The 23,262-nt window shown below is 35.3% G+C and overlaps 1 protein-coding gene across 1 annotated transcript in view; it reads right to left on the reverse strand.

The window, feature by feature from the left end:
- The window catches only part of ROBO1 (roundabout guidance receptor 1), a gene marked incomplete at both ends in the record, with an annotated part of 827,137 nt that overhangs the window by 67,475 nt on the left and 736,400 nt on the right, over positions 1-23,262 (reverse strand). The window contains 6 exons of the mRNA XM_080696486.1: positions 5,707-5,873; positions 5,984-6,152; positions 6,318-6,399; positions 7,755-7,960; positions 17,169-17,340; positions 20,146-20,270. Coding sequence (XP_080552612.1) covers positions 5,707-5,873; positions 5,984-6,152; positions 6,318-6,399; positions 7,755-7,960; positions 17,169-17,340; positions 20,146-20,270 — 921 coding nt within the window. The remainder of the gene's footprint in view (positions 1-5,706; positions 5,874-5,983; positions 6,153-6,317; positions 6,400-7,754; positions 7,961-17,168; positions 17,341-20,145; positions 20,271-23,262) is intronic.

The raw sequence follows: 23,262 nt of genomic DNA on the forward strand, positions 1-23,262 counted from the left end.
AAGCAAAGAAACATGGCACAAGTACAGAAAAACAGAAGAATATTTCACATCTTATAACATGAACCTGTGGCCGAGTGTGGTGGTGTACATCTGTAATCCCAGGACTTGGGAGCTTGAGACAGGAAGATCGCAGGTTAAAGATCAGCTTCAACAATTTAGTGATGCCCTGAGCAACTCAGTGAGATTCTGCTTCAAAATGAAAGCAAATAAAATAAGACTGGGATTGGAGCTCAGAGGAAGAACATCTCTGGGTTCAATCCCTAGTGCCACACACACAAAAATAGATGAACCTGGGTATCTTCCCAAAAAAGGCTGATGGCAAGTAAGTGTCTACAATAAGGGACACTGAAACCATTATTAAGGTCAATAAAACAAATCAGAAGAGACCCATGAGGAAAGAAGGCTTGACATTGATTTCATTGATGATGATTTAGTTTAGATATTCATTCACGGTAAAGAAGGATGAATAAAGAGTTCCCAGACTCACAAACACCATCAGTTTAGAAAGGAGGCTAAGAACACTGTTAGAGTATACCTGCCACTGGACCTCATTCATGGTTCACTTTATTTTTTTCTGGTGAGAAGCAGTTTTCTTAAACTTTAATTAAAAGCTGTTCTAAACAAAAACTGCTTCTTTCTTAAGAGGGTTTCTAAATGCAGATGTGACATTTTGTATATATCAGTAAAAAGAAATACAGGATAAACAATAGAAAAAATAAAGATTTTATTTTGCCTCCATAAATTAAATTCCCTTCTCATAATATGGCATTTGGGCACATGTATTTTATACCATTCATCATCCCATAAAACAAGCAAACAAAAGTTTTCAGACTGATTAAGTGTCTTCTATGTACTGGCCTTGCAGAGAAAGCAAAAGAATGAATATTAAAAATGGTTTGTGAATATCTCTAATAAGGTTCAGGGAAGCAAGAGAGATGGCAGATTCAGGTGCTTTTAAACAGTCCTAGATATTATTTCATTGTATGTGTATTTAACCTATAAGGCTTATAAATCATAAACAATGAGGAACACCACTGAGGTAATGCCTATATCTCACACTTTATCAAACCTTACCAATATTTTTGGCTACTGCTAGCTTTCAGGATACCTATTATCACAACCCACAGACAGAAGATGCTTGCCCACTTCCCATCTCAGGGATTCTATGCCCCCTGTGACCTTAGTTACCAGCTGTCTCTAGGGTAAGAGTGAAAGAGTAGGAATAAAACAAGATTGAATATATGTCTCACTTCAGAAACTTAAAAACATGTTTCATTGGGAAGATGTCTTAACCCACTCATCTTTAGTTGGTGTACGTGTCACATGGTGACATCAGACAGCTTCTTCTAAGGACTGTGGTGAGAACTGCCTGTGATGAGGCACAGAAAGTGAGTTTCCTAAGGACAGAGCTCAGGCCAATCTTTGTGGGTTCACTGTGCCTACCTCACACAATGCTCAATAAATATAGGATGCATAATAGTGTATTATTAGCATATGGAAGACATGCATATTATGTCAACTTTCAAACATTTCCTTCATATATAAGCTTCCGTCTTCAATACATCATTCGTTTTTTTGGGAATTGTACTCAAGTATGAAAATAATAACTTTATATAGTTAATATTAGTATTGAGATTTGCCTCTCAATTCCTAGTACCTCTGGATTGAGATAAACCTGGCAGCCTATCACTCTGGAAAAAAAAATTTCACTGAGTGCAACAATTTGCCATAGCAGTCTTTAATACTATTTTAGATAATTTTCTATCATAAAGGAAAATAGAAAGTGATATCTAAAAATATTATTTTGAAGCCAGGCACAGGGGTGAACACCAATGGTCCCAGTGACTCAGAAGGCTGAAGCAAGAGGATCGCAAGTTAAAGGCCAGTGTCCGTGACTTAGCAAAACCCTGTCTCAAAATAAAAAATAAAAAGGGCTGAGGATGTAGCTCAGTGGTATAGCTCCCTTGAATTCAATCCTAAGTACCATACACAAAAAAGAAGTGCAATTTTTGACATGCTTATGAATTGTCCTTTTATTGCTCCTGAAATAAATGTATTATACTGTGAAAGGTCTTTCCCAACATTCAGAATTAGACCTGGAGGAAACTGTGAATAGTATTCTATCCTCCTGTTTCCCAGGTATTTAAATTCTCTATACAAAGTTGCTGGGGAAAGATTATTGAGGACTCATTCACTGTAATAGTAACTCGTATTTTCCTCTGTATATTATATCTGTCTATCTATCTATCTATCTATCTATCTATCTACCTACCTACCTATCTATCGCTGTATATCTGTCACATTCTGTGTATGTATACATTTCCATAAAAATAGGAAAATGCTGCAGGGACAAGACATATGCATGCAGAGTGAAACTAACACTGGCATGGTTACCACCATCACCACATTCCAATAGTGACCACCACTCCATCTGGCAAGTTATTCCTCTCATCTTTCCTGCATTACCAAACCTTGCTTTGGTGACAAGGTGTAACTCCAACCATGGCATAGGTCTACCCACTCCTGTGCTGTGAACCTATGTCCTATATCTAGATACATGTGACTTCTACCTCCAGCTTCTTCACAGGTATCTGTACTTGTGAAAGATTCTTTTATAGGCATATTTCCCAAATAGTACTAGAAATTCTGCTTGATCCTACATGAATCAGTTTCCAAAAAGCTGTCCCTGAAGTATGATGGCTTATGCATTCTACACCATTCAACAAGATATTTTTTTCCAGTTTTTTTCCAGGTTTCTACAATGACCGAAATCCTCAGCTGTGAATTACGGTGTCTCAAAAATAGTCTAAGAATTGAACAATTCAATATGCCTCAGTTACTTCTACTCATTGGTCCTTTGGTCCTTTTCTGTTGTCTGAAGTTAGAAAAAATCATGCATCTTTCCACATGGCAGTTCTCTTAAAATGTCAAGGAAAGGATGCCATGTTTCCTTTTGCATTTTTATTTTCTGGGCTAAATGAACCAAGAGCCTAGAGCTTCTTTTCCTATGATGTGATTTTCATCCTTTTCTTCAGCCCCAACAACTATCTTCATTGTTCTCTTCCTAAAAGTCTCTCTAAAAATGTAGTGCTTAGGACACACACATTACTGCACTCATAATCTGACCAACTCCGAGCAACAGGGGGAAAGAGTCCTTGATGCAGACATAAATCTGCTAAACCCAGCAAAGATAACATTACTTCTGGCTACTACGTCACTCAGTTGGTTCAGATAGGTGTTTTAATTGACTTCATGCACTCCATCTGCCCACCATGCAGAGCCCTGACATGCACACACATCCACTCCTCGGAAGCCTGGTATTCTCATTCTACTCTTTTAATAGTGAATATTTTTTAATCTCAGTTCAAGTACCTGACTTTTTAATTTGCTCTATTAATTTTAATCTTGTTAGTGCTGGCTCATCATTCCAGTCTGTCAAGATATATTTAACTCTAATTCTCTCATTTGGCTCATTAGCTATCTTTCTTGGTTTTATGATAGCTGCAGGTTTTAGGAGCTTTATTTTTAGTCTGGACACAGGAATGCAAGTTGCTATGGCACAAAGTAAGGGAAAAACACCCTGATTTTATATATAATCTGACAAAGATTAGTTTAACCTGTGTCCTATCCTGAGGAGTAAATTTCTTTGGCCCAATTTTATGGGCAGGTAGACTGAAGCTCAGAGAGACCAAAGAACTTCCTCAAGGCCACAGAGCTAGAAAATTGAAGGGTTGAGATGCACATTTCTTTGCTTTCAAAATGGTATGCGCATTTCCCTATACATCCGGTCTTCCTGGTTGACATAGACTCACGTCACCATGGTATAACAAGCTATGCACGTAAAAAGGCAGACTAATTATTATTTTTTTCAAATGTTCAGATAAAATATTAACTACCTTCTCACTTACAAATGAGGGAACATAATACAAAATCATTCACATAAGACAGTAGTCAGTGGACAACTTTCAGCAAGAGTCTGCTAGAGAGAGGCCCCTGCACTGAAGACAAAAGTTTAGATTCATTTTACAGCTGTCGTAGTTTCTGCATTCTTTACAAATGCGGATCCAACACTGAATACCTCAGGCTGCCTCAAGGCAGGCTCCCACTCCATTAAAGCTCCTCCTCATGAGGTGACTCATAATAGCAAATATAGGCATTTGGGTGTGTTGATTTCACACAGCAAGAGACAGACATGGGCATGTTCTACAACTCAGCCTGCTTTCTCTCTGAATTCTGAAGCAAACAGTCCTTCCAAAAACACACTGGAAAAGAAAAAGCATGCACCATGGCTGGCAGACTCCCCCAACTCCCCCACTCCCATGATGTTAGATTTTAAAAGGTAAAAGTTGACTCAAATTCATTGTTTTCTGCAATATAGCGTACATTTCTCTTAATAAAGCTTTAAATAAAGCAAGCAAGAGAATAGATAGGGAATAATAATCTCTCTGCTGAAAGATAAAAATTATTTCTATTCATAAAAGATAAAGGCAACATATAATTTCTTTTTTTGCGGCACTTGGGATGGAACCCAGTGGCATTCTACCTCTGGGGTACACCCCAGCTCTATTTTTTATTCTTTATTTTGAAACAGGGTCTCACTGAATTGTGAAGGGCCTCACTAAGTAGCTGAGGCTGTCCAAGAACCACAATCCTCGGGTCTCCGCCTCCCAAATGCTGGGATTATAAATATCTACCACCATGCCCAGCTAATTTTTTTTTATATTAAGCAATGCATAATCTGAGGGAACAAAATTTCCAGTTTTAAATGTCTTAGGGGCAACTTAAACATGTCCATCTTTCCTTTTATCTGTTTCTTCAACCTAACTTGGATCAAAATATAGGTGTTTTCCATTTGAATGTTTCTTATACCATGGATCACATAATCAACAATAAAGACAAATAAACCAACATAAAACCTAAAGTATTTTTCCCATATTTTGTAAAAAAGTAGCTGAACAGAGAATGGTAGAAAGTAAAGGGGAAAAGAAGGTGGAGAGAGGAAAAATGAGGCTTGAGGAAGGAAACAATTCAGATAATTATGTTCATATATGATGGCATCATTGCTGGTCTTACTAATATGTAAGGTAAAGAAAAAGAAGGAAGAGGGTTGGGATGTGGAGGGAGATATACCAAGGGATGTGTACATACATGAATGTGGTACTCTGAATCTCATATAACATAGTATTACAATGTGCCAAGGCAAGTATTAAAAAACAGAGAACAAGTTTCTAAATCTTTCTTACATTTGTGTGATTATTAGAGAGTAATGCTTGATTAGGGTAGAAATTCTAAAAATTCACTGAGAAAGTAATGAATACTAAATTCAAACATAAATAAAATCTACTCAGTGTTAAATACAATTACAATATAATTAAAATATTACAAATACTTGTAACTATACTTAAACATTAAGAAACTGAGTAGAATATACAAATATTCATATAGTATTTTTTCAGTGGATATGTGATGAGTAAAAATTATCTGTGTTACCAACTTTGTCTTCATATTCTTAAATCAGAAAATAATAAAGTTTGTATGCATTGTATCTGTACTAAAAATAACTAAGCAACTTACACAAATAGTTAAGCAACTTGGACAACAGATTGTAAATGCACAATCCTAGTGTGTGTTACGAATGATGAGCCTGTACAACTATAACATCTAAGAGAAGGCAGGTGTCACAAGGTTAAATTAATCAATATTTACCTTGTGTTTTCACTGGGTCTGATATTTGGCTTGGATCACTAATTCCATATGCATTAGCTGCCCTCACAAGGAAAAGGTAAATTGCATTAGGTTTGAGTCCTTTAATGGCAAATGTTTCTGTTTTCACATTCTCTGCTACGGTCTGCCAGCTGCTACCAGATGCATGGCTAAGGATAGATACACAAGTTAGAACATGTATATGTAAATTGTAAACAACAACAACAAAAAAATAACAACCAAAAAAACGAACAACCAGGAAACATCCTCTTCACTGTACCTGAAGGCTTCTATAATGTAAGAGGTTGGAGTTGCTCCTGAATTCAAGTTTGGTTGCCAAGATAAAGTGACTGTATTTCTGCTGACATCTGTGACTTCAGGTTTTGAAGGGGCACTAGGTATTAAATTTGGGTCCGTGGGTCTTGGAGGTTGAACTGGAACTCCAAATTCTAACAAGTGGAAAAATACAAAAGATGCTTATAGATGTAAGCATATAAATGGAGTCAACACATGCACAGGCCTACTCAGGGACAGGACATTTACTTCATGAGTTTATCAGAAAGTAAACAATTAAACTTTCAGCTTCATTTTTTAAGGCAAAAACACTAATTTACCTTGGACTTCAATGTAAGCACTCCATGTGGCCTCACCACTGGGGGTCGATGCAGTGCAGGTGTACCGACCAGTGTCACCCAGCTGTGAAGGCAGACAGAAAATAAATATTTGCAACAATCAAGAGCTTACTGGGCTGGAAAAGCAATTACAGGTTTGTATATGCTCCATGAATATGGATAACTGTATTAAAATTCGCTAACCAGAAATGGCCTCTTAATTGAATATATTTTTATTGAATGCAAAGCAAAATACTACCTAAGGACAAGAGAAACAGATTTTACATAATCATTCTAATTGTATAATAAAATATAATATTTAGTCATGTAAACTTGTTTCATGCTTTACATATATGGATATCATAACATCCATAGGAATATATGAGATAATATTTTTAGAAAAAGGATAGGCAATTAAGATTTCTTCTGAAAGTACTCATTCTTTCTTTCTTTCTTTTTTTTTTCGTGATGGAATAAACATTTTCTCTCACCTCAAGACAGAATAATTCAGTTTAAAATCATTATAAGAATAATAAACTCCTATATCTCTGCTTAAGTTAATGACTATTTTTGAGTAGCTGCTGATAAAGTAAGAATGTTGTCATCCTGTTCTGGCAATTGCAATAACAAAGCCACAATGCTTGCCACAAAACTGTACAACATATTGACTTTTGTGGTACTCAAAATGAACTGTGAGGCTAATCCCAAACTCTAGAGATGTCACCCACCACAGGCAACAAAGCAATTGAACTTTATGCTTATTGCTGTCAAAACTATTCTTTCATATTTCTCAGTAGCTTGTCTGAAAAACAAACAAACAAACAAACAAACAAACAAACAAAAAACACCATAGTTCTGAAGACACAGGTGTCGGATGTGATGCCCTGGGAAGGTAAATCACTAAATTCTTCCCACACACCTGTAGGCTTTCATCCTTTAACATTCTGATTTGAAACGTATACTCGGTGTGAATATTGCTTTATAGCTTTTGTGTGAGTGTACAGTGTTCTGTAATTGCAAAATGCTGAGCCAGATAATCAAAATAAAAGGTCTGTTCAAGTACATGGTGCATGAAATAGCACTAGAGTATGTCTTGAAAAATGCACTTGAAATGACTGTATCAGACCACTACTTGGAAGGTCTTTTCTTCCCACAAATTCCTATCTATTTTCTCAATAGTTCTTAAAAAGCTTCCTTTCTTTCTTTGTTTTTATTTATTTTTGTTTCTCCTCCAAAAAGCCTTAAATACTTTTCGTGAACTAAAGCGTGAGTCAAGTCACCTCAAATTACACTAGTAGAATGCATTAAAAAGCACCAAATTAAAAATCTTTAGGGCTTTTATTCCATATTTCACGAATGCTAAGAGATTCCAACACTAGTTGCTGGAGACAAGAACCAAGAAGAACAAAACAGGAATCCCAGGGTGTCCTTTGAAGTTACCTTAGCATATCGGATCTGTAGCACTCCTGTCTCCAGCTGTTTGATTCGAGAATCTTGGGTTGAAACAAGGATTCCATCCTTTCTCCACAGAATTGTGGGCACGGGACTGCCTGTGGCCACACAGCTGAGAACTAAAGTACCGTCCACAGCTACGGTCTGATTCACAGGACCTTGTCGAATGACTGGGGGAGGCCGGTCTGCAATCACTGCCAGAAGAAATAACAGGAAAGAGGTTTCTGCAACTGGAAGCAATTTTCTAATCATCCAAGCAACAGCAGTCGCTGTAGGCTTTGAAACAAACTAAAGATAATTAAGCAAGTAATTAAAGTAGGAGACATGCATTATTCAGAATGCAATTTATAGGATGCACTGATTCGAATATTAAAATGCAATAGGATGCACTGCTTCCAAATGACCAACTGCTGACAGAGCTTGCCTCAGTCTCAAAGGCCCTATTTAAGAGTTCAGGAACTAAATGAGGAGTGTGGATGGTGAAGCGGCTACACAGGGGTGAGCATGGAATACTGTAAGCAAGAAAACACACAGCACAAAAACAAGTAGAAAAATGTATCCCAAAGAAACGGATGAGCCAGATTTTAATGAACGAACCAAAGCCAACCTGACATTTCATAACTATTTTGTGCCCAACAACAACAATATGATGGTATTGTGCCAGGATGTTTGACAATTTGGGATTTTAAAGGTGCTTTGGACTTTCACATACACATCAATTGTGTCAAACTCCCTCTGTCTCTTTATCTTGGAAATTTTTTTCTATTTAAAATTTTAAAAATTCTGGGTGAACATGACTCAATTATAACTAATTCTAAGAAACTGAGAAATTGCCCAAATACAGTGTTTCTAGACAGATTCAGAACAATAACTCATGATGATGTCCAAACTTGGAAAATGCTCCCATATAGGACTTTTAGGAAATGGTAAATAAATTTCTGCTAATTCTGTTACATTAAGAAAGATTTACTGTATTATAGAAAGGAAAATGACATTTTATTACATGTAAGTAAATTTATTATTGGCATATAAAACAATCTAATATCTGAACACATTATCTGAGATGAAGTCATTATTTTATGATAAATCTAAAACAAATATAGGGCAATTAAAATAAATCTTGCATAGAAAGATAGTCCCATCCCCTGATGTAGGCAATTTATTTAAAACCTCATAGATTTTTTAAAAATTAATAAGAGAAAAAGAAATTTCCAAATTTTTAAAAATGATTACATTTGAAATTCTAGATATCATTTAAAGTAAAAAATAAAATAGAATAAAATAGGCCTAAATAAACAAGAGAAAACTTGAAAAATTTGCCTGATTAAAGGAAGTTGGTTGCCAGAGTAACTAAATTTTGGATGCAATAATCTACAAATATGGATGTGTCATGTTCAAAGTTTTATGCAACGAAGATCTTCACACACTGGAATCACACTTCAGTTTGTTCCTCATTTATCATGCAATAATTATTAGTTTTATGAATTCAGATTTTTAAAGGGAAGGAAAGCAATGGAGTGAAAAGAAAAACTGCATTTCCACTCTGTTCCCTCGTTATCTTCTCTGCCTTCATAACTGGTGTGAAACTTGCTACTATCACAAGGCGTGTAAGAAAGTGAGATTCTGAAACCTGGCAGGAGTGTTTAGATACTATGTGGTTAAGAAATGTGAGCCAAATCAGAGAACTACAGTAACATATGCACACCCATGTTCATAGCAACACAATCCGTAGTAGTCGAAATATGGAACCAACCCAGGTCTCCATCAACAGATGAATGGATTGCAAAATTATGGGAATTACACACAATGGAATTCTACTCAGCAATAAAGAAGAACAAAATCATGTCATTTGCAAGAAGATGGAAAGACCTGGAGAGCATTATGTTAAGTGAGATCAGCCAAGCACAGAAAGAGAAGGGATATATGTTTTCTCTAATGTGCCCAAACTAGGGACTATTAGGAATACCAGAGGGACTCCAGATAATGGAAGGGAAACCTCAGCAAAGCTGAAAGGGAAGGGTAGTAGAGGAAGAAGGCTGAGATTAATTAATAGAGGGGCTATATCTGAATATGTGTTAAAAGTATGAATGCAGCATGGTTAACCTGGACACTCATTGTTGGGAAGGGGGAGAGGGAAGTTGAGAGGGGGAGAGGGCACCAAGCATAGTCTGAATGTATGCCATTTTCAATATGATCCACAATTTTAAAAAAAGGAAGAAAGAAAGAGAGGAATGAAGGAAGAAAATAATAAATAAATAAATAAATAAATAAAAGGAATCTGAGCTGGTATTTCCTTGGTTTGAATTTTTCAGTTACATTTTCTAGCATTATATGTTGAGAGTTAAAATCAAATCAGAGGTCCTTCCTGATACATATAAAAAAAAGCATGAAAATATTTCAATGCACTGGGGTCTTAAAGACCACCTGTGTTCCCTTGATTTAGGAATGAATCTGTATTTTCTACACAATCAAATTAGTAACACAGTACTTTTCTATAATTGATTACAATTAAGTCCAATATAGGTGTGGCTTATATTTGGTAGTCCTGTAATATTTATAAACAATTTAATATCTGGGGATTTATATCACTTTTATATATTTGTAGCTCCCTTATATTTGCATCATATTTAGGATCGTGAATACTTCATCATTTCATCTCAACAAGTTTACTGATTCTGTTTCTCCATCACTAATTTATGTATGATTTCCACCGGGTAGTTAAAAATCAAAATAAAAGCAAGACCAGCTCTGTCATATGGCATGAGATTTTGAACAAGTCCTTTAAATTATCTGAGACTCATTTTTTTAGTCTCTAAAATGAGAACAATAATATTTGTTCTAACTGGCTCAGGGAATTGCTACAGATATTTTAATGAAAGAACAGCTACAAAAGTGCTTGGGTAATAGTAAAAGGCTATACATCTATATTACCATGATAGAACCATTTTGCCTTTTCTGTAAATAATATGTAAATAAAGCTGAAATATTTAAGAGTTCATTTAATTTCATACTTTTAGGTAGAGATAATAAAATCGTTATGGTTTGAGATGATATGGTTTTGGGGAAACTGTCCCTGAGGACCCCTGTTAGGGTTTTGGACACAATTTCTCTCAAACCACAAAAAAAAACCCCAAAACAGAATAACAGAAAAACCGGGGGTTCTTGTCCTGAGCCAAGGGTAAATACACATTAGCCCGGACCCTTGCTGAATATTTAAAGAAGTTTATTTAAAAGATAGAAATATGGAAGATAGTTACAGCCTCATGCCATTCAGGCATGGGGGGGGGTTCAAATGAATTCACCCAAAGATACAACATGTGGATCGGACTTTTTATACACAACACCCTCCATCTTGTTCATGTAATTCTGACATAGTAAATGTCCCTGTAAGGTTCCTCCCCCGCAGCAAGGTGTCTCATTTCATGAAGGTCTACCCCTCCTCCCATCCTAGCTAAATTATCCAATTATTATGTAAACCTGTCTTTAGAATGAGGATGAGGAAGTCCTAGTTCCCCTCTCTATAGACTTGCTATTTACCTTTAGCTAGGTTAATTGAAGTTTCAATAGCTGTTTGCTTCCTGACTGAAACCAGAACCAAGTCTTCCTTTCCCCAGGTCTGCCATTTTTACACAGTTATTTTTGAAATATATCTATTAATAATCAGAGCTTTCTCAAATCTTCCTAGGCCATTCCCAATACTGGTACAAAAATTATTATAATAAAATATTAATGGAATATTTAAATTTACACATATCTAAAAACAATGTACATTAATGAGTCAAATCTACATTTAGAATTTATAAGACAAATTTCATTTTTCTTTTCTTCTTTCTCTTTTTCCTTTTAAAATAGTACTGGAAATTGAACTCAGAAGCATCCTATCTCTTATTTTTGCCCTCAGGCCTTTCATTTTATTTTATTTTTGTGGCACTAGGGATTGAACCCAGGGGCATTCTTCCTCGGAGCTACAGCCCCACTCCTATTTTATTTTTATTCGGAAGCAGGGTCTCACTAGGTTGATGAGAGTCTCTCTACTTGCAGGGAGGCTGTCTTTGAACCTGCCATTCTCCTTTCTCACCCTCCCATGTACTGGGATTAGAAGCATGTGCCATTACACCCGACTCTAGTTTTTATTTTGAAGTTGAGAGTCTTGCTAAATTACTGAGGGTGGCCTCAAACTTGTCATCTTCCTGTTTCTGCCTCCCCAGTAGTGAGATTACCAGCATGAGTCATGCCTTGAGACACACTTCAAATTAGGAATTGATCTCTTACAGTAGAAATATCATAATAAAACATAAGGCAGTAAAATAGTAAGGTGTAACAAGATATTTTGTGTTGAGAGTGAACTGGCTACTTAAGAATGAATCTCTCATAAATTTAATTTTCAAATTTTAGTAAGTGTTCTCCGCATGATGTAGTCTCAAAAATACAATGAATTCATGATATTGTCATCTTAATTGGCATATAGAAATCTTTGCTTTTAATTATGAGAATAATAGATACTTGAGAATACTTTAGCATAGTTTTTATTCCATGTACACCTCTATGTATATTGCTTTTCAAAGTTGCAATTATATTACAAAAAATATTGTAAGTTATTCTAAATTATTGGAGCCAGGGCATATATACTATCTATCAGAGGCAGGGGTCAAAGTTTTGAACTTCTGCAGTACTGTGGATGGAACCCAGGGGCATTTTACCTCTAAGCCACATCCCTATCCCTATTTTTTTTTATTCTTTATTTTGAAACAGGGTATCACTGAGTTGCAGAGGGCCTCACTAAGTAGCTGAGGCTGTCTGCGAACCTCGCTCCTCCTGTCCCAGCTTCCCAAATGCTGGGATTACAAGTGTGCACCACTACGGCTTTGCAAAGTTTAAACTTTTTTTTTTTTTTTTTTTTTTTTTTGCGGGTCTGGGAATGGAACTCAGAGGCATTTGGCCTCCGAGCTACACCCCAGCCCTATTTTTTATTCTTTATTTTGAAAGAGGGTTTCACTAAGTTGCTGAGGACCTCATTGAGTAGCTGAGGCTGTTCGCAATCCTCCAGTTTCAGCCTCTAGAATTCTGGGATTACAAATTGCGCCACCATGCCTGGCAAAGTTTGAACTTTTGAATGAAAGAATCATAGTTTTAATTCTCATTGAACCATGTAGCTGTTTCTGTTTCTTCCAGTATTTAAAAAAAAATCTATTGAATATTTACCACATGTTAGACCAAGGATGAATACTGGCTAAATATTAATTTGACTAAGCAGATATAAGACCCAATCTTGTGGAACTCAGGATCTAATAAAAAATACAGAAAAATAAACAGAGGAGACTGAAGACTATGGGTGTGATGCATGTGGCAGAGGTGTCAGCCAGAATGTGTATTGGCAGCATTAAGGAATGCTTCTTCTTTGTTTTTGATTTGGTGCTGTGAGTTGAACCTGGGGGCCTTCTACCTTCAAGCTACATCCTCAGCCCTTTTAATTTTTTTTATTTGTCTGTTTGTTTTGAAACTGGGACTGAGAGTCTTGCTAAATTCTTGAGGTTGGCCTTGAACCTGTGATCTTTCTGTTTCAACTTCTCAAGTACCAGGATTTCAAACTTGTGCCACCACACCCAGCAGGACTGCTTCTCAAAGGAAGTGAAATACAGAAAGCAAAACAGAATTAGGGCATGTGGAAAACAAGGTATCCAAAGCTGAACCTTCAGGGCTGTCTTAAATTGTCAAGCATATTTTTTAAATTTTTTATTGGTGCATTGTAGTCATACATCTTAATGAGATAAAAGATGGTGGAGACATACATGCACACATCACCCATTAGCCTTTACCCAATCCCCACCCCATTCCTTCCCTATCCTTTCTTCCCATGCTTGGCTTAGTGATTGACTTTGATATGTTTGTTTAAGTAGATCATGTGCTTTAGAGAGTTTCCCTCTTCCCCACTCCCAAACCCCTCAGTTGAACTATAAGCTGGGCTTGGTGGTAATCACTTATAATCCCAGCATTTGGGAGGCTGAAGCAGAAGGGTCAAGGTTCAAGGACAGCTTCAGTTACTTAGTGAGACCCTGTTTCAAAATAAAGAATAAGCCAGGGCATGGTGGCATACTAATCCCAGTATTTTGGAGACTGAGATAGGAGGATCTTGGTTTGAGGCCAGCCTCAGACACTTAGGGAGGCCCTTTGCAACTCAGTGAGACATTGTTTCAAAATAAAGAATAAAAAAGAGGGCTGGGGGTGTCACTCAGAGGTAGAGCCCCCCTGGGTTCCACCCCTAGTATAGGAAAGAAAGAAAGAAAGAAAGAAAGAAAGAAAGAAAGAAAGAAAGACAGGAAGGAAAGAAAAGAGAAAGACAAAGACAAAGACAAAGAAAGAATATGACTGGTGGTGTAGCTCAGAGGTAGAATGCTAGCTGGGTTCCATCCTCAGTACCACACACACATACACACAAAAACAAACAAACAAAAACTATAAACTCAATCTTGTGAATAAGAGGTAATCAAATAAAGAAATTATAATTCTAAAAAAGTCATCTGGCATTTCTTAATATTCAAGAATATTCTACAAAAATTCTAGTCAACATTATACTTGCTGGGTCAATATTAAATGTTTTCCTGTAATGTTAGGATCCTGACAAATATGTCCACCATCACCAGTTCTATCCACTGTCCTGGAGGTCACAGACAATATAGTACAAGACAAAAAATAAGGGGTATGAATATTGCTATCGCAGACTAATACTACTAGTTTTTAAGACTTTATACTAATACAATAAGTAAGAGCACATGTAAGGGCCTAAAAGATTACTATAAGAAAAAAGAGCGCAGATCACCTGTACATCTATGTTCACCAGAATCAGGATAAAATTCTACTGAGGTTAGATGGGCAAAGGACACTTTTTAATAAATAATGCTGAAATGGTTAGTCTTCATATGAGGAAAATGAAAATAATTTTGACCTCCAACTTGTATGATACTCAAAATATCTTAATTCAAGATAAATCAAAAACTTAAATCTCAAAGGAATAAATAACAATAATTTTAGAAAAGACAGAAGAACATTTTTGTAGTCTCAAGATAGGGCAGGACACCAAAAGCATCAATCATAAAAGAAAAATAATATGCTGGTTCCATGAAAATTAATTTCTTGAACCAGAAATGATGGCGGACATGCTTATAATCCCTGTACTTGGGAGGCTGAGATAGGAAAATCTCAGGTTTGTGGACAGCCTCAACTACTTAGTGAGGCCCCCCACAATTTAGTAAGACCCTGTTTCAAAATAAAGAATAAAAAGATATGGCTGGGGGTGTGGCTCAGAGGTAGAATGTGCCTGGGTTCAATCCCCAGTACCTTAAAAAGAAATAAATTATTTGATCCTTAAAATCACCATTAAAAGAATAGAAAGAAATTTTTACAATGCAGATAACTGACAAAGAATATATGAAATAATGAAAAGAAGAAAAATAAGTACAATTGTCTATCTAGAAGCAAACTAAGATTACTGAATGTATATGTGCATTAATAGACATCTATATGGATATGTAGCTTTACTAATAAAAACCTTAAACTAAGAGCATATCAGTAAGAAAGCATACAAATAAAATGGGGCCTATTTATGCAAGGAATGTTATATGGCACTAAAAAGAATAAACTACTGAAACATACGTGAGTAAATTTGACTGACATTATTTTGGTCTAGAGATAGCATAACACAAAAGATTACTTATCACGTGATTTCATTTAGCTGAGTTTCAAGAACAGGCAAAACTGATCAATGACGATGGAAGTCAGAAAGCTGATTATCTCTGCCAGAGAGAGGCTTATTGATTAGTAGGGTCAATGGAAGTCTTCTAGGGTCCTGGAAATGTTCCATGTCTTCATCTGAGTGGCCATTACATGAATAAATGTATCACACTGTATTTATTCTCTTACTCTACTCACTTTATAGTATATATATTATGCTTCAATTACATAATTGGGAAGAAAAGAGTGGTCTAGAGAAAATAAGTTTCAGCAACAATATGGAAATGTAATTTGGGAAGGGGAGCAAAAACAGGGATGGAATTAGTAGGTCCCTGCAGCTCCAGCCTAGAGCGATTAGAATGGGAGCTATAGTAGATATAAAAACTACTCACTGGATTCCTAAGATTATTGATTATATATAGTGATAAAGAAGGATGAGAAGTTTAAAGATGACTCCAGAGATTCTAATTAAAGAAGCAACTGCTATTATATGGAAGATTTAACTCATTATTACTGGGTGTGGTGCCACAGGCTTGTAATCCCTGCCCTTGGGAGGCTGAGACAGGAGGATCTAGGAGGTTTGAAACCAGCCTCCGCTACTTAGTGAGGCTCTCAGCAAATTAGTGAGACACTGTTTCCAAATAAAGTATAAAATAGGTCTGGGAGTGTAGCCCAGAGGTAGAAAGCCCCTGGGTTCACCCCCAGTACCACATACATACACACACAAAAATAGCAAACAAATAAAAAAACAAAACCTTATTATCTGAAGTTAAAAAAAAGCAAACTGTATGCAGAAAGCAAACATCTTTTATTCCTGACCCTCTTCACTTATTCCTGCTTCATCTTCCTCCTTGAAAGACATAATGTTTCTTCCTTTATATACCCCTTCATCTACTGTTTGGAGTTGATTTAGTAGCAACAAAGCCCCTTACCCATAGTATGCTTTCAGTTTCATTTTTAATTTTTAAATTTCTTTAGCTGTAATACATTCTTGATTATATGTACATATAACAAATAGGCTATCTATTATATTATTAATAAGACATATATTATATATATATTAAAGCTACACACATGCATATATTTCACATGTTTATAGGAATTTTATATAAATAAGTTTATATACATACAGAATCCTTATATTTATAGACATCTTTCTTTTATACTTAAATTATTCTAGTCTGTAACATTTAATTTTGAGATTTTTTTATTACTATGTCTTTATATTTGGCATTATTGGTCATTTCTCAGAGAGTTGGTAAATAGAATAAAACAGATTATCAAAATATGTTGATTATCATGGGTTGTGAGTTGTTAGACTTTGGATATATATGGACAATTCATTTTATCTCTTTAATCTGGAGAAAACAGCAGGATGATAATTTGTACTACTATATTATAACAATACTTCTTATTTTCCAAAACATGAAAATATTCTTATATAGAGATACTTGGTATAAAATTCTCAACTAGTTACAATAATTTTATGAATATGATTTATTCTAGACATTTTTAAGTTAAAGAATTTTTAACTTACTATTCTATTAATACCCTAATTAGTTTTACACTAAAATAGCCATAAAAAATGTAAATATGTTAAAGATACATGTACTGGCATTTTCTTTAGATCCTTAGACACATTTTGACATTTTGAAATAAGATGTTTTACTTTACCGTCAGTAACTTCCAAATATGCTTTTGTGATGATACTTCCGGCCACATTTAAAGTCTGGCAGATATAATAACCAACATCAGATCTCTGCACATTAGTAATGGTGAGGTCACCCGTCTGGGAGACTGAAAACCGGCTGGAAGACTGTGGTGGCTGGTATGAGAAGAGCAGATTCTAAACCCAAAATTTGGGAGGAAGGAATAAAAATAGGTTAATTGCTATGTTCCAATATTTTGGCAAAGCTACCTATACATTTATAAATATACATATGTATGTACAAGAATATACATATATATGCCAAATAAGATGAAGATCCTTTCATGTCATACCCACATATAGAGGTGTGAACATATGAAATATATATATTGTTAAACACTCATGGAGTTTAATAATACTAACATAAATAGGGCTGTATGACTGGATGTTTTTGTAACTAAAAGCTTTGAAGCAGCACGAGACATATAAGGATATAAGATATCACTAGAGCAAAACATTTTCGGATTTTCAAAATCTATGACATTATTTACGTACACGAGAATGTCAATGTCAATTTCAATATCCTGTAAGGGGAAGGGGAGACTTGGGGAAAGAGCTGAAGGAAAACTCACCAAGTACTATGTGCTTATATATCATTATCACTATAAACTGCATTATGATGTGAGATTATAATGCACCAATAAAAGATTAAAAACCATGACAAAAGCCTTCACACACACACACACACACACACACATATATGATAGTATTATATACCCTAAGTCCAAGGATACCATTTCAGCACCATAAGAAGCATTTATCTTAGCTGTCCATTATAAATATTCAGAACCTTAACAATTACATATTTTGTTTTTCTTGTTAAAAGGTAAGAATATTTATTTGGGGGTTTTTTAAGTTCATATATTATGTTGAAATGAAGAATGATGCTTTTTAGGAACGTCTATTTTATGCATAATAATATACTATGTTAGAGTGGTTCATGAAATAAAGAATATCTACTGTTAAATCAAAGTTGTTTGGGTGTTTTGGTTTCTTTTAGCATACATCATTTTACAAGGGATTCACTATTGTTTTATAGATGTATGTCCCTTGACACAATTTTAGGAAACAAAATGGCTTGTCTCATTAAACCTAAGCATTTTAAAAAATTTAATCTAGAATTTAAATAAATGAATCATCTAAGTATTACTCTTATATGAACAGTTTCTAGTGGTTTTATTATTTTTTCTACACAGATTTTCTTTTATAATCCACTTACAATTTTCATTGCTCTATAAAATATTTTATTTTGTCTAACTTGCTGTTAGCAAATTTAGTCCTGAGAGGCCAAATGAAAAATGTTAACCTCCACCAAGATACTGGAACTAAAATAATAATCTACACACCATAATTAAATCAATATTTGTTTATACTTTCTTATGTATTTGTGGTATCAGGATTGAACCCAGGGACATTCTGCCTCTGAGCTTTACCTCAGCTCTATTTACTTTTTTCATTTTTGAAACAGGGTCTAACTAAATTGTGGAGGACTTCACTAAGTTGTTGAGGCTGATCCTCTTGTCTCACTCTTCCTAAGTCCTGGGATTACAAACCTACATCACTATGCCCAGCTCAAAAGTAAACTTGATGGCACTGTATTCAAAATATTATTAAATTCAGTCAATAAACTACCTGTTTGCTATATGTAAGAGCACATTAGAAGCAAACTATGAAACAAAACACCCAAGATTGATTAAAGCAAAAATACAAAAGTCAGGAGTAAGTAACTGCATTAAAAATGAATGAGGATCTTCTTACACACATAAAAAGTAAGTAAAGGTTTCACTTTTCTAAAGAAAGCAAGTCATTAAAAAATGAGATAAAAGCCAGACATGGTGGCACATGCCTGTCATCCCAGTACCTGTGAGGCTGAGGCAGGAGGATTGCAGGTTTGAGGCCAGCCTGGTCAACTCAGCAAGACCCTGTTTAAAAATTAAAACACATGCACACACATCTTTTCATTTTTATTTTTACATTCCTTCCCCCTGGCTTCCCCTTTACCTCCTTCCCAACAAAAAGGGCCGGGGCTGGGTGTGGTGGCACAAACTTGTAATCCCAGCATTCTGGAGGAGGAGACTGGAGGATCAGGGTTCCTGCAGATAGCCTCAGCTACTTAGCGAGGCCCTTCGCAACTCAGTGAGAACTTGTTTCAAAAATAATGAAGACTAAAACATAGGGCTAGAGGTGTAGCTTGGAGGTACAATTCCCGGGGTTCTATCCCCAGTACTGAAAAAAAAAAAAAAGGCTAGGAATGTAGCTCAGTGATAGGTTGCCCCTGGTTCAATCCCTAGTAGCATGTGTGTGCAGGCACTCACACACAAACACACAACACTTAGTTCTTGTTTATTAAACTGAAGCCAAATAGAGTTTGATAGAATATAAATCTCTAGCACATTCTCTCGCTCTTTGTGTGCATTTATGTGTGCATACATGTGTAAATGTACATACATTCTTTACTATGTGTAGAATATTCTGGTTTATAAACTGTTTAGAGAATAGAATTTAATGGTAAACGGTAATTATTATATCTGATAGTTTTAAAGAATACATGGAGCTACATTTAATATGATATCAGTGTTAAGGGAATTTTATATATTTTGAAGATTCAGAAAACACTGCAGACTCCTGATGCTTTCAGAGAAATCACACTGAATAATTATCATCCATTTTAAGTAAATGTAAATCTCTTAATGCATAATTTTAGATAACTGAATAAAAGAAATGATAATTGGATTATGTTAAGGAAATAAAAAGTATTTTTAATAATTTGTAATAAAAGTAATACTTCTATGATAAAACAATGTCTTCCATATATCACCCTCTGTATCAAACACAAGTTTGTCTCCTTCAGTCTAAGTCACTTAGAGATTTCCTGATTCTCTTTATGTAACAGCTGTTTAGCTACCTAAGACTTGTTGATTGAAAATTAGTCAAAGGTTTTACCTGACTCCCCTCTCTCCTCCAAAATATAGCTGGCTGAGGGTTTCCAGTTGCTTCACACTGAAAAGTCACCGTCCTTCCCAAGGCCACAACCTGGTCACGGGGCTTCACAACAAAATGTGGAGGTTCTAAAGGAGATGAAACAAAAGACATTGAATCAAGAGCATGGGGTTATGGTCTAACCTAGACAGTTTCCTCATAGTCCAAGTGCTGCCATTATTTTATATAACACATTATGTACCGTAGTAATAATGGACCAATTTTCATCCTTAATTTGAAGTTGTTTACAGAATAAAACAGTTGTTTTGTGAAGAGGTTTATTTTTTTTATTACTTGACCTAAAATTAACCCTCAAATTTAAAAGAATTCCTGAGCTACAATTTGACCCTATACAACATTCAAAGGATACCTGAAATCTGTATGAATAAATATTATCTTTTCTCATTCATAGCTGCTTAAAGGTGAATGAACTTTAATCATATACACAAGGACCTTCTAATGCCAGCAGGTCCTAAAATTACTTCAATTGAACTCAAAAGCTCCTGAAAGGCTCCCATGCAAATTACAGCCATTTAAAATCTAAGTCCCATTACTTGAATAGAAATGAATTTAAAGCCATAGTGGAGTCCAAGGCTTCCTTCATTTACATAGGCAAGGGCATGTTCAAACAGAATATATATGGTAATGAGGGCAAATTTGAAACATCTGCTCATCCTGACATTATAAAGACTGCCAGCTTTGTCCAAACTGTTTGGTTTATATGGACATAAACAGCCACTTCATCCAGCAGCAAATAGAGTGTCAGAAAATTGTGTCAGTTACACGGAGCTCAATGACAGCTGAAAACATTAGGTGTACTACGAGGCTGCCCCTTGGGGCGGAGTGAAGGAGGGGATGCTTGTTTTGGGGCTGAATTTTGTGCACAGAAAAAATGTGCACTGACTATATGTCACTTTACCAAGTGTTTATTCTTGTCCAATCCATTTCTTATCAGCTCTCTGAAACACCTAATTATTATTCTCTCTTGTTTCAGTTCAAATTAAAGCGAACAAAGATTTTAAGTCAGACATTTAACAGTTTATACGTGACAGAGTTCTTCTAAAAGACTTTTCCATTATTTCTAACCTTTCCTTTAAAAGTATTTTCAGTTACTTATGTTAGTCACTTACGGTAATTCCCTAAAAATGAATAAAAATTATATTCAGATTATGTCTACAAATGTCACCAATCCACATACAAGAATTAGATTTTTGTTCGTAATAATATTTGAAGTATATCTTTCTCTTGCTTAATATTTCTTAGTGAATTGTAGCTTACATATGTGTGTGTGTTGGTGTGTATGTGTGTGTGTGTGCATGCCCAAGTTTGTATTTGGTGCTGGCGATTGAACACAAGGCATTCTATCTCCCAGCTACACCCTCAGCCCTATTTTACTTTTTATTTTGAAATAGGGTCTTACTAAGTTGTAGATGGCCTCACTAAATAACTCAGGCTGGTCATGAATCTGAAATCCTCCAGCCTCAGTCTCCAAAGACTAGGATTATAGGCATGTGTCACCATACCCAGCTAAACTTAGACATTTATAAAAAAAACAAAAAACTGACATATCCCTTATTCTGGGTACTTAAGTACATAGGTCATAAACACATATGTCATAAAGGAACATTTAAGGCTACTTAATATGATCATTATAAATATATTAAATATTAAGAACCTTTAAAGGGAAATGTTGAGTGACTTGGCTAAGTATATGATGGCAAAACTGAAGAAAGTAATTAGATCTCCTAACATCTAGATTAGTGTGCTTTATTCTATGCCTTTATAAAAAAAAATTTGAGGTCTAGTAAATTATACCATTTGACTAGAAAATTATAGGAGACCTGAAAAATCAGGTCAACTGCTTTCAAATGTCCTTTAACTTATAGGAAAGAAAATGCAGAGTTAGGAGATATAGTTTAAGTTCAGCTTGGTAATGTTGAAGTTCTAGCTTATAATTTTTTTAAAGCTGTGATTGTAATTGAGTGGTTTGCTCATGAATTGAGCAAACACTGTCATTACCCAGGTATAATAACAGGCATGTGTACCATCGCATGGAGCTTTTCCTCCAGTACCCATCCATACAGGAGCTTCTATTCCTTGGTTAAGGTTTGGAATAATTGACACAGAAATCTGACCAAGAAATCAAGAGGACTGACTAGATAGAAAAACTAAATCCAGGCTAGAGTTTGGTTTCTTTCGATGAAAGAAAACCAAGTGATTAATTAGATGAGTGGGAGAATATGACTTTCCAATATGAGGGGAATTTGAGTAGGAAAATATAAATGTTCAAACCACTTAGGCAAGTATAAACTTCGGGTGGTCTCTTTCCTAAATCTCAGGAGCATGTCTAAGAATGTGTGCCAAACTCTATGTTTCTTTTATAAAATGCCAGCTCTCCTCAAACCTCAAAGACTTACTCGGAAAAAAGCATACAAACACTTATGCTAACTACATTTATCCCGAAGCAATCCTTCTACACAGGATATTTGCCTGGAAATGAATTTACTATATTTTGTAGTCATATTCTCAAGCCAACATCAACAGTGACATCAGTCACAAGACATGTCTTAGAAATAAACCTTAAAAAATCCTCCATAGCTAGGGAGATGACGAGCCTATTGTCCCAGCTACTCAGGATGCTGAAACAGAAGAAATGGTTTGAGCCCACAAGTTTCAGGCTAGCCTGGCAACATAGCAAACCCTTAATATATATAAAAAATTCTCTTCTTACATATACACTAAATATCAGATATATATATATATATATATATATGAAATAAATTAATGGACTAAATATCCTTTTACTTATCAATCTACCATGGTTACCTATCTGTTTAGGTAGTGAGGGTCATTAATCATATGCACCTACCTGATATTTATAAAAAATATCAGAATGTTTTCTGAAGGCTAAAATATTTAAACTTGTTATATTCAAAAGTACATAATCATGCTAACAATGTCATATATGTGCAGTGTTGCAAATTTGGGAAATTGAACAAGGAAGAAAAGTAGAACAGCCACCAGCAATTCTACCATGCAAATTGGAATATAGTACTTTAAAATGTTCTCCTAAGCTGGGCA

Source organism: Muscardinus avellanarius (assembly GCF_963383645.1).
Source record: "Muscardinus avellanarius genome assembly, chromosome: 5".
NCBI classification, from domain to species: domain Eukaryota; kingdom Metazoa; phylum Chordata; class Mammalia; order Rodentia; family Gliridae; genus Muscardinus; species Muscardinus avellanarius.